Source organism: Malurus melanocephalus, unplaced genomic scaffold (genome assembly GCF_030028575.1).
Source record: "Malurus melanocephalus ecotype Western Australia unplaced genomic scaffold, MMel_1.1 scaffold_110, whole genome shotgun sequence".
NCBI lineage: Eukaryota > Metazoa > Chordata > Aves > Passeriformes > Maluridae > Malurus > Malurus melanocephalus.
In genome coordinates, this window is record NW_026623342.1 from 33927 (window position 1) to 46392 (window position 12466).

A 12466-nucleotide genomic window follows, 5' to 3' on the forward strand; every position below is an offset into this window, starting at 1 on the left:
TAGGTTGGAAGGCACTCTAGATGTCACCTTGTCCAACTTCTTGCTCAGCATGTTAGAGCAGGTTGCTAAGGCACTTTCTGAGTTTTGAATATCTCCAAGGATGGAGATAGTCTGTCTCTCTGGGTACTTTTTCTGTGTTTGACTACTCTTATTGTGAAGAATCTTTTCATTATGCAAACTGTTGCAATYTCCCCTGTTGAAAATTTGACCATTGCCTATTTTCCTCTCAGTCATCCGTTGCTGGACTCATTCCAGAATGTCAATGATGGTCATCTAGCATRGAGAAAAAGAAATTTATCAGTCCTTGTCATGATTCTGGGCATTTCACTAGRATGAGTAATTTACCAAATGATGATGAAGTCAAGTGACATCTGATTCCATAARTGTCACATGAAGTTGTTAATCTTTTTGTGCTAATGTTTCCATCTGCAAAAAAAAAAAGGATTTCCTGGCAGTATGTGGCTGAATATTCATACCTAACTTTTTCAATTGGTAACAACTTGGCACCTGATTGAATAGAAATAAGGCTGGGCAGAGCCTTGAGGAGTTATCCACTTACCTTTCTGGTGGAAAAACAATTCTTAATTCAATAATTTGCTATCAATATTTGTCACTGTTCTTAACAATTTCTATTACTATAGAGCTTACAGTTGCCAAGGCAATCTTTGCTATGGTCACAATGTTTTCTCTAAAAGTTAACTCGATTCTCCCTTGCTCTAGTTATGTGCATTACTTTTTTTCCTTTCTATTCCTCCTGTCTTCCTCTTTGCAGGTGTCTTGCATGTTGAAGACTTTTGTCAAAATTCATCCTACATATTTRCCCTTCCTACTTCTACAGTAGATTTTGTATTGCTTTTTCCTGATAGAGCATGTTTTCTAGTCAACTGATAACATTTATTTTCGTTTCAAATTTCTCTTAAGCAGGGTTCATCTTCAAATGTGGGATCCAACTTTTGGGCACAGAATAGAAATGCCAATTACAGCAGAAATATATTTTCAATTATCYTAAAATGGATACTTGTATTTTTATTGCCCACTAAAATTGCAGATCACTCACTGGGGAGCTTGTGACTTCAGTCCAATGTCAGATATTTTTCTGCAAAGCTTTCTGCACCTGACTTGTTTCTCAAATCGATGAAGAAGAATTGTTACTCAATATTTGTGCAGTTGTTGTATTACTCTGTATTTGTTATCATCTTTAGTATTTTGCACTTGCCTTTATTTAATTACACCACACATAGATGATGTATTGAACTTCTCTTGGTAATTTTGAAATCTAGTTGGGATCCAGTTCACCAGTTTGATATCATCTGCAAAGTGATCAATAAGTTATTTCTTGCGGACAGTTCTGGGATCTACTCACTGTATCATTCAGATTTGTCAGCCTGGGTAATAGGGGTGGGCTCTGTACCACCAGAAAATATCTATACCACTTTCTGGTATGGATATACAACTCTAGAAAATACCTACAGGATTTGATAGCAACAAAACCAGAAATCTAGTTAAAAAGACAAAGGGCTGTGAATTTAATCATATTTAAAAGTTCAATATTTATTTAATTTCAATGTTTATTTACTTTGTGAATTTAATTTTCAGCCCTCTCTTGATCTTTGGTTTGATCTGTTTGATYTTTATTGTACCAATTTTGTATATGCTTTATTTCAAGGTTCACTATGACTTTGGGCTTAGAAATATCCTGTCTGTTTTAAGAACGCTTGGAGCAGTGAAAAGATCTAATCCCCAAGAGCCAGAGAAAACTGTTGTGATGAGAATTCTGCGGGACATGAACCTCTCAAAGCTGGTACTGTAACACTGGATGCTTCCCCCAATAGAGTATTTTGTTTGCATTTTTAAGGGTCCTTTTTATGAACTTTGAAAAGCTGTTTTTCTTCAGCAGTTGGATATATTATTTTGCAGCTTTTAATATGATTTATAAGCGAGTGGAGAATCATAATACAGTTACTGTGTGAGCATGATTTGTCTTTTAAAGAGAGGAAAACACCTCAGAAGATTTAGCTGAAAAAATCATTGGAAATACCATGAGATCCCAGGGGATCTACCTGGTCTTCTAATTGGCTCTTGTTTTTAATTCTTTTTACCCTAAGGAGAGAAAGGAAGAATACATTGTATTAACTTTTAATAATGTCATCAAAGATCCTTCTTAATCCAGAATTTCAATTTATACATTTCTTGGGAGTCTATTGCCTTTTCAGAGTATCCTAAGAATTGCATTAAGTGGGGTAATTGGAAGCAGCTAACGCCTACGTGTAACATCTTTCGATAACACTATTTAAAGTATTCATCTTTCTTTTTATTGCTGTAATTAAAAGGTTATAGCATGTCTAGACTCTGTGTATTTACCTTGGGASCCAGTTTTGTGATGGAACCAATTACTCTGATTCTGATGTTAATCTATTCAGYGCATTGGTACATGCATTCAAACCCATAGCAACACTTCAGTGATTTACAGAAGGAAAAAAACCATAAAAATTCTAAGGCAAAATATGATTGGAATAAATCTTGCTTGCTTGGGCCACAAATGAAGAAATGTGTGTATGTATGCATTGAAGAAAACTGCATTAAATTGTTAACATTTTCATCAGCRTTAAGTATTTAATTTGGAAATTATTACTTCTGATTTCATTGTATGAAATTCACTTCATAAAACTGATGGATAATTATAATATTTGCTTTGGAAGAGATAAAATTTTCATTGCTATCTTTTAAATGGCATATCTTGAAGATTGTTTACAGCTRTAATAATAATTTTGATGAATAAATAATGTATTTCCCCTTACTTTATCTCTGACAGGTAGATGAAGACGAACCTTTATTTATGAGTCTCATTAATGACCTATTCCCTGGAATTACTCTGGATAAATCTGGGTATCCCGAACTACAGTCAGCCATCCAAAAACAGACAGAGGAAGCAGGGCTTATTAATCATCCACCATGGATACTTAAACTTATTCAGCTGTATGAAACTCAACGAGTCCGACATGGTTAGCATGCTACATGAGGTTTTGAGACTGCATTATATTTGAGACTACATTATATTACCTACCACTAGAATACAGATTAATTTCATGAAGAATGTTTTTAAAAATTRAACAGATGTCATTTTTAAAGCCTATGTGAAAGCTGTTATGACCTTTTTTTAGCGTACAATGCTTTGTTGTATTACATTTTTATGGGGAATATGAGTGTGACCTTTGATGATTGAAATTTCTATAGAACAAGTTAAAAAACACACATTAAAATCCAGAAAAAGTGATTTTGTTCAGTGTTCTGAAAACAATTGCTGCTCTCAGACAGAGTTCAGTCAGGAATCTTTAGTTTAATGTTACTGTGAGATTATAATGCTGAGAAGATTACAAAAAATAATCTCCCAAACCTTTACTTTGATAGATTCTACCATGCATGTGATATAATTCCAAGTGTTTTCTTTGTGATTGATTCTTGCCATTTATACTGAGGAGAAATAAGCTTTCCTCCTGCTGGACCAGGGAAGGAGACAAGATGCACTCCAGAGGTCCCTTCTAATTTCAAAAATTCTTTGATTCTACAAAAAAGCATTTTTACAGTGCAGAAAAGGCTACTGAGTAAAGTTAATCCTGTCCTAGGAAGGCTATCAAAGACAGTAGTAAATCCAGATTTGCAATTAATAGCTCAGTGGGGAAAAAAAAAGTACCCCTACTTTGAAATGTCTCCGACACCCTTAACCTCTAAGTAATRATTTTTTAGTATAAGGGGAAAATGTAATGCAAAGGAGCAAAGGACCAAAGATTTATAAAGGTACCATACTTCTTATTCTCTYTTTTCATGTCATAATAAAAGAGTAGTCAGTTTAAACTAATGAAATAAATGAAAGGAAATACTCATTCATGTAGCACAGTCTGAATCCTTAATGCCTCAAACTTTTAATTCAGATTATTGGTTAGACCAAAGAACTGGTTAATGCTGTGCAGACATACTAATTTGCATCCAGATTGCTGGATTCAGTGTTCCATATCAAACCTTAACAGCTATTTCCATATAGGAACCATGGAARTTTTAATGATTTCGGTTATGATTAAATGTGTCTCTTTTTAAAAGWAGCGGTTTTGTCTGTGAGACACTACACCTCCACTGTTCCTCAAAAATCTTCAGGATCCACTGTGACATTATGCTTAGATATCTCTTCTCTCCACACATCCCTACTATTCCCCGAAGATCACACAGCTCCAGTTGTCTGAACAGTTGGATGCTCAGGCATTTCTATGACTGAAGTTACCATATGGAGGGAAAAAGATTATCTTTTCCTGGCTTCTATTTGTCTTACTCATGAACGCTTGAATTTATGGAGAGGTCATTATGTGATTTCAAGTAATGAGGAAAAATCTGTAAAATTTTTTACTTAGTTGAAATACAGGCAGTATGTCCACATGATGTTCTTCTACACCCCCCCACACACATGAAGATTCAGTGCATGGATCCTAAAATCTGCTTGGCATAACAATTTTAGATGAAATACCACTGAAATCAACAGAAAAGCCATTTGGTTAACATTGAAGAGCTTGTATTAGATTTCCCCACATGTAACATGGGCATGAGCATGCGATTTTCTGGGTCTTCAGATTGTTCCAGCTCCCTTTARTTTTAGAGAAAACATCACCTGATCTGCACTGCACTGGATTAGGTTTATAATTTGGATTTGTGATTGGTCTATACCTTTGCTGAGGAAGTTTTGAAAGCAAACTAGGATTATGTACTCCAGTTGCTTTTAGGGCTAATAGGAATTATCTAGGTCCTTAAATGGCTTTGGAAGACTCAGTTTGAATGTCCCATCTGATTTTGGACAGATTCTGGGCCTATTGAATAGGTGATTTAGAAAACATAAGAAAAAAATATCAACTGTAGGCTCAATTTATTGTTGAAGAYATGATTTATTTTCCTTAGGCAACATGTATACACTGCTGAAATTAAGTGTGGTTGCTCTTAACTGGTTTTATGTAAGAAAGAAGTATKATAATGCCAGCCTGGTTGGTTGCAGGTGCATGTTTTTGTTACTTTTGCATCAGAAAGATGCACTCGATTTTGTGTAGCATTAGAAGATACTCATTCTCATTACATACATTTAGAAATTACTGGTTTTSTTTGCCACCATTCATGTCAATGTCATTGCATGAGAATATCAAAAGGCAGTTGTGTTTTCCCATTAGAAAAGGGAAAAGAACTGCCTGAGGGAGGATGYAGACCCACATAGGCTTGCCTTTCATAATAGAGACATTTATAGCAGCCTTTTAATAATAGTTTCAAATTCTGTTTCAATCAACATTAAGCGCAGTGAGAAACATTYTTTTGTATTGGCTTTTGATAAAAATAAAACAAGGATCGTTGGCGCAATGAACCATTAAATGGTAGCATGACATGCTGACATTTTATTTTAAACCATGTTTATATTCTTTTAAGGTATGATGACTCTAGGTCCAACTGGTGCAGGAAAGACAAAATGCATTAATGTCTTGATGAAGGCAATGACAGATTGTGGTGCTCCTCATAAAGAGATGAGAATGAACCCAAAGGCAATCACAGCTTCCCAGATGTTCGGTACCCTTGATGTTGCTACAAATGACTGGACAGATGGTATTTTCTCTACATTATGGAGAAAAACTTTAAAAGCAAAGAAGGTAATGGATATTGTATCATGATAGACATTTAATACTGTTTCCATAAGRTGTCATTACCTGTCATTTATCTAAAAGGTCTTCCATTACAAAAACAAATGGGAATWTGCAGTGTTAATTTAGCTTTGTGTCTGATGAGCTCAATGTGCACAAGAGTCAAAATTAGATATATATCCCAGATAGCACTGGGWTTCTAAGCATTTGAGGTTCCWGAATTAATTTAGAAAAGATTTTAAGGGGTTTGCTTCCTTCTGTAAGCARTWAGTCCTACCATCAAACACAAMAGCAARGTATGTTCATGTTTTGATGTGASGATAGGAAAGTAGATTTTCTCCTGTCTGGTTTTATGTCATTGCCATTCTATTTCACTGGTTGTGTCAGAATGTAAGGTCTTGGTAAGAAATCGATGTAGGCATTTCCCWATTCTTTTATCAAACCTGCAGATCGCGTCTCAAGGAATCATAATTACAATCACATCTTCTGAACAGCCACTCRGTTCTGGGAAATGGGAATTCTTACATAAAATACTTGGGTAACATCCCACAAGGACTGACTTTGTGCCTGTGTTTATGACTGCATTTAACGGAAAATGTTTTCAACCATCTTGATGGATGCTGGGTTGGCTGATGTACTTTTGTAGAAGAAAGAGACATCTTTAGAAAAAAATTAATTTTTGTCACTATTTCTCAATATCCTTGTTGGTGTGACTCAGATTAAGCAAAGCAGGATTAAAATCACTGAGCAAATTATAAAAATTGCATTTTTACMTTGCTTTTATGCTGAGCACAAACGATGACATTATTTATATCTAAGAGTACATTCTCTGATATTACATGAATGTGTATTTTTGGTCAATGTAAATTGAATGTGTGTGTCCCTCCTATTTTTTTGTAGGGTGAGCATATCTGGATAGTTTTGGATGGACCTGTTGATGCAATATGGATTGAAAACCTGAACTCTGTTCTGGATGATAATAAGACCCTTACTTTGGCCAATGGAGATCGTATTCCAATGTCCCCCAAYTGTAAAATTATTTTTGAACCTCACAACATTGACAATGCTTCCCCTGCAACAGTTTCTCGTAATGGGATGGTGTTCATGAGTTCTTCAGTGTTAGACTGGAAGCCTATTTTAAAGGCTTGGCTGCAGACACTACCTGTTACATACTCTGATGTCCTGTGGAGTTGCTTTAATKCTGTATTTCAGGTACTTAATTAACTACTTCAGAAAAAAAAAAAAAGCATTTTTTATTCTTTATTTAATGAAGCATTGCTTCTTCCTGRGTGCTCTTTCAATTATTTACATTTTTTTGTTTATGTAATAAAATAAGGATGGTTTAAAAAAAGAGAGAGAAAATTATCTCTATCATTAATAAATGACTAAAAATACAACAGATGAACAATCTGAATGTTTTGTTTTGCCTGCATACCTTAGTTGGCAATGATTTGTTAAACCTGTGATTATTTTCTATTGTATGTTGTCAAAACAGATACTGTCTTTGCTTGTAATTTTAGTATGGCAATTTTAATTCTTGCTAGGATRCACAAAGGAAGTGGGTAAACTTCTTATTTTGTTTTAAATATAAATAAGTAAATTCAGAAAGAGATTGAGCTAGATTTATTCTGGTGCAACAGGAATGCATTTGGTCCATCAGTTATCTTTAAAATATGTTCTATAATTCAAATTAATCCAGGTAGTTCCGTGCTTTGTGCTGCTCGGAAGCTCTGACTATAGTTCTGAAGTTCTGAATATAGTTGTCTCTTCTGATTTTATTATCCATGTTTCTGTTCCAATTAAAGTTTTTGAAATGACACCTCTTTGATACGTTGACTAAATAGTGTATAGTCAGTACATYCAAAGCAAGAATCCTGAATGTTTTCCCCCCTCTGGCTTCAGTTTACTGAATCATTAGAAAGGTTCCAGCAATATTATGGGTAGTTGTACTCTATAGTGGGTATAAAAGCATAATCTCAGTAGTATACTTCTTCAATTACATTGAAATATTTATTTTTGCTTTTGAATGCTTTTAAAGCATATGTTTTTGCAACGTTTCAGTGTTGTTCTGACTTCCTCAATATCTGTGAAGTAAATGCAACTTCCAACATACCTTGGTTTTCCATCAGCTTGCTCCTGCCAGTTTACGCATGTAATTGCTGTGGGATTTCGCAGGGTTTTTCTCCTGTAATATTTTTCATTGCTCTTGCATTTTAAAACTGCAGATTGTAATGAACCTTGAGTGACATTTCAGAAAGTTTTTTATAAATCATGATAAAAGAAAGGAATGAATGATATAGGTTTAGAATGCCCTGAATGTTAACAAATGTCTTCTAACTTTCTACTTTTCGTTTCAGTGCACATTTACTTTAAAACCAATGTTTAACAAGCTATTCATTTTGTTCTACCTCCAAAACATAATGATATGGCATAGTATTTACTGCAGCAGCAATAGAAACAATTCTGATAATGAGTTTTAAAATATGCTTCCAAAGTAATGTATATGTGGGTCAATTTACTGCTTCTTTGCCACATTTCTATTTATATTTTATGCTACAACTTGCTCTGAAAACATAACAACAACATTTAAAATGCCCAAGCCTGAAGCAATAACAATAAAGTCCAGTAAAATATGTATTTTATTAGATTAAGAAATGAAAATGCAGTGAAATATGAAGTTAGTTCAGTGCTGAAGGCTGCATTTAGAACTATCAAAATGTAAATGAAAGCTGTCATGCTGGCAGTTTTCTTTCACTTTTAATGTGCTGTCTTTGCTTCTCAAATAATAGAGGCAATAAAAGTGATTTTACAGATGAGAGTAACACTACTTTTGTGTTCACATGGATCTTTTTACAGTTAATATTTTCTCCCACATTAAAAAAAGAGATAAAATTCAAAAAGAAAGTTTTTGGAATCAAAAKAATCAACAGTGGTAGTCAAACCCCAGATATAGACCTTGGCGAATTTAATGCTGGTATTAAGAAAAGCTCGGATATAAACATCTTTTGAAGATCTGACTTTTCAAAGAAAATGAAGATTAGACTATAGATGAAAATGTAGTAACCAAGGAGACTCACTCTTAAGTAGACTATATGTAGAGACTTCCTGAAATCAATCTTACATCAACTAACCTAGATGTAAGACAACAGCTATAGTAATTCCAATTTGCTTACAAAACACAAATTGTTTATGCTAATCTAAATAGTATTTATCACTGAAAGTCATCACGTTGGATAAAGTAATTGTTAATAAAGTTGCAGCAAGTAGCAGTAATGGAGGAGTAAACAGCAGAGAATAATAGTTGTGAATCAGAGGAAAGAATGTATTTATTCTTTTCATGTATATTATAAATGGCACTGTAAGTAATAAGTTTTTATACATTAAAAAAAAATCACAAGACAAAAGACAAAAGGTCCAAAACCAAAACCAAGTCCCTAAACCTAACCTTATTTCGATTTAAGATGATCTTAGATTCCTTTCTATTTGCACAGGATTTTTTCAAAACAGTGATTGACRGGTTGGACTTTCCCCCTCCCTTTCCCAATTCTTTCTTCTCAGGAATATTTCCTGCTTTGCAGTAATTTCAGATAAACTCACATCCCGATAAAAAGCCTTCAATTTCTTAAATTTAGAAGCTCTACTGCCAGTTCCTGGTCTCTGAATGATGCTGCTACCTGTAAGCAATAGAATTGCTTAGCTGATGGAAGTAATTATCTGAGACAGTTTCAAAGAACTGAAATAATTAAAATAATTACCTGAGTGGTGTTATTTAGGTTGGCTGCAAAGTGTGAAGCTCAAACCAGTGATGGATGTGATGTGAATAACATAATTTTGAGCACATGTGTATATTGTTTAAGTGAAAAAAATGTAATAGCAACTCAAGTTTCAGATGTGACTAATTCCTCCCTCCACATCAAATCTCACACTAATCCAATTTGTGTAAAGGCTGGTATTGCCCCTAGAGCATAGAGCTGAATATTTAATCCAAAGAGTTTCTTACCTTTAATATTTAAATGCTCATGTTAAAATTAATATTACAAGTATTAATAATTTTCCATTACTGAGTTTTCTTTTGCTTGTCTAAGCCCTTTGAGTATGTTACCAGCTTCAGGTCCTGAAGAGCGYTCTGTAGTCCAGTGAGTTCTACAGTGACTGCACTCTGTGCAAAAGGATTTTTCTTTCATATGAGTTTTTAGCATCTGATTTTATTTTTCACTCTCYTTGCAAGGGATAGAAAATTCCAGATCCAAATTCTTAAAAATGTGTGTATCTTTGTCATTACTCAACTCATTTTTCTGGTCTCCCTGTGCAAACAATTAATGCAAATTTCTATGTTAATCTTGCATCCTTTTTTTCAGCCATGTATTGGCTTAAAAATTGTAGTACTAATAAAATACTAGCGTATATAGAACTGACTTTTTCGTAAACTCAAAGGAAAAAAAGAACATTTAAAACTTCATAAACTACAGAAACCTCACTGGAATCATAAGCACCATAAAACTAGTTCTGGTGAAAATTGGACTCTTGATAGTACAGAATACTTTGACGCATGAAATATCTTTATTCYGTGTGTGTCAAATCAATTATTAAACAATTTACAATGCCCTATGAGACATCTGGTCTATTTTACAGATGAAGAAGCTGAATCTCAGTGAGATTTAGCTCCAAATTCTAAAAGCCTTAGATTTGAATTTCCCACACTGCTTGTGGGCACTCCCCTGTGGCACCCACAACCCCCGTGGTTACTCAGCTGAGCACCTCATGTTCTGTGTCCAAAACCGGGTGTTTTTGAGGGAAAACCACAAAAAGGCAGCACATACAGGTGGCAGCACTTTTGCTAGTCAGCAAAAAATTACAAAAGAAGCAACCTGATACATTGGGCAGCATGCCTGCCCATGGTGGGATGAATAAACTCTAAGGTCCCTTGTGATCCTACCCATTCTGTGATTTGGTTTATGCCCACACTCAGACTGTCTTCTCAGACCACTTGTTCATGAGTCCTTCTCTAGATTAAGCTGTTTTTGATAAAAATAGATATTTTTGTTGAGTGYGTGTTACCTGGAATTCTAGTAAGATGGAACTCATGAGGATGGATAAAAATTTTGATTCATTCTCTGTGACAGTGGTTATCAGCATAGGGCACTTGGAGAGATTTAGTAGCGAAAATTCAAGTGAAAAGTGAAACAAAGCTCGTGAGCATGTGGATAAACAGCTTAGTGATTTTTTTAAAAGTATCTAAGGAAATTGTTTATGTCTTTGGGTGATTGAATGTCTTCGTTGTCTTAGCTTTCTCCCTGACAGGACATGACAGCTATAAATGGAATTCCTCCAAAATTACTATCTCCCACAATATCCCTATTGTACTTTCATGTCCCAGAATAAGTGGGCAGCGTTGATTTCCAAAGATTACGAGGGAAAATGGAACCCATAGGGAGAGTATTATGTTAAAGATTGTTGAATGAAAGTGGAAGCAGGTTAAAATTTACATCAGTCTGTACTATTGGATGGCAATTGATATTTTGGAACAATTCTGCATTGCAAATCTCAGAGATGACTTTMCATCAATTTGGAAATTTGCTCAAGATGTTGCAAAGTACTTGACAAAGTCCGACGTGGTAGCCATCACTATGAGAAACCTGAGGAAGGTCCAACTTCCATTAAAATGAATTAAAAATTTCTTTTTGGGTCTTGGCAGGATTCTACAGTAAAACGAGAATGTTGGTTTCAGGAGGGACTGGAACAGTATGGTGCAGTCAGAATAGATCAAATAGATAGAAATTTATAGTGGTGAGCTTGTGCATTACATATGTATGCATCATCAGTGCTTTTATCTTCCTACTACAGAAATGTTGGTGGTAGATTAAAATCTCCAGCAGAGAGCACAAATGGCAGGCAGATCCCTGAAGTAACTGAAAAGCAGTCTTCAAATTGCTCTTCAGGAAATTRCTCTGTGGAGCTCATATGGGTAGCTCTGCTGACTCTGGTACATCAAAGTTATTTTTCTAATAAGCTATTGATAGAAAAAAATCATGGTCAAAGTCTGCATATTTATAAGCCCAGAAATAGGGGAAGATGTTGTTTTGGAAAAAAAGCTTAGAATATATCTGAAAATAAGAAATTCATCTCATCCAAGAATAAATCATACTATTGAAACTGGTAAAGACAATCTTTAAATATTTTTTTTTCTTTACAGGATGTGATGGATTTTGTTTTCTCTGCCGTGACACCAAAAATGTCGATTTTAGAATGCATGTACATCAAGCAAGCTATTGACCTCCTACAGGTAGATATGGCATCCATTTTTCTCTCTCTGATTCAGTGATTTGTTCCAGGAGGGCTGTGGTTCTATTTTGCATCCACTTTGCAGGGTTTGCTGTCTGGCYGGGATGAGAAGCAGCTCAGTGAGGAGCACATTGCTCGCTTGTTTGTTTTTGCTGTGATGTGGTCAGCCGGAGCTCTTCTGGAGCCAGATGACAAAATGAAAATGGAGCTGTTCCTACAGAAGCACTCTGCAGTGAAAGAGCTACCAGCTGTGAATGGAGAGGAATCCATGTTTGAATTTGGTATCAATGCCTGTGGCCAGTGGGAGCACTGGTCAAAGAAGGTTTGTATGCTGCAACACACTAAGCTTTCTTAATGAGTATAAACATGTATTTGTTAAGAGACATTTTATTTCCAACCCTACATAATTTGGTTAGGAAGGTTAAMCCTACGAAATTCTCAAGAGCTTTTTTTTTGAATGACATTTTTCTTTCCCCCATATATATATTTGGCAAAGAATAGAAACACRCATTTGAAATAGCTTT

At 34.9% G+C, this 12466-nt stretch overlaps 1 protein-coding gene across 1 annotated transcript in view; it reads left to right on the top strand.

Annotated features, from left to right (window-relative positions):
* LOC130575511 (dynein axonemal heavy chain 5-like) overlaps window positions 1-12466 on the top strand; it is a gene marked incomplete at its 5' end in the record, with an annotated part of 119836 nt that overhangs the window by 33919 nt on the left and 73451 nt on the right. The window contains 6 exons of the mRNA XM_057369435.1: window positions 1667-1801; window positions 2813-3002; window positions 5452-5669; window positions 6561-6872; window positions 11854-11943; window positions 12028-12264. Of these exons, the coding sequence (XP_057225418.1) occupies window positions 1667-1801; window positions 2813-3002; window positions 5452-5669; window positions 6561-6872; window positions 11854-11943; window positions 12028-12264 (1182 nt within the window). The remainder of the gene's footprint in view (window positions 1-1666; window positions 1802-2812; window positions 3003-5451; window positions 5670-6560; window positions 6873-11853; window positions 11944-12027; window positions 12265-12466) is intronic.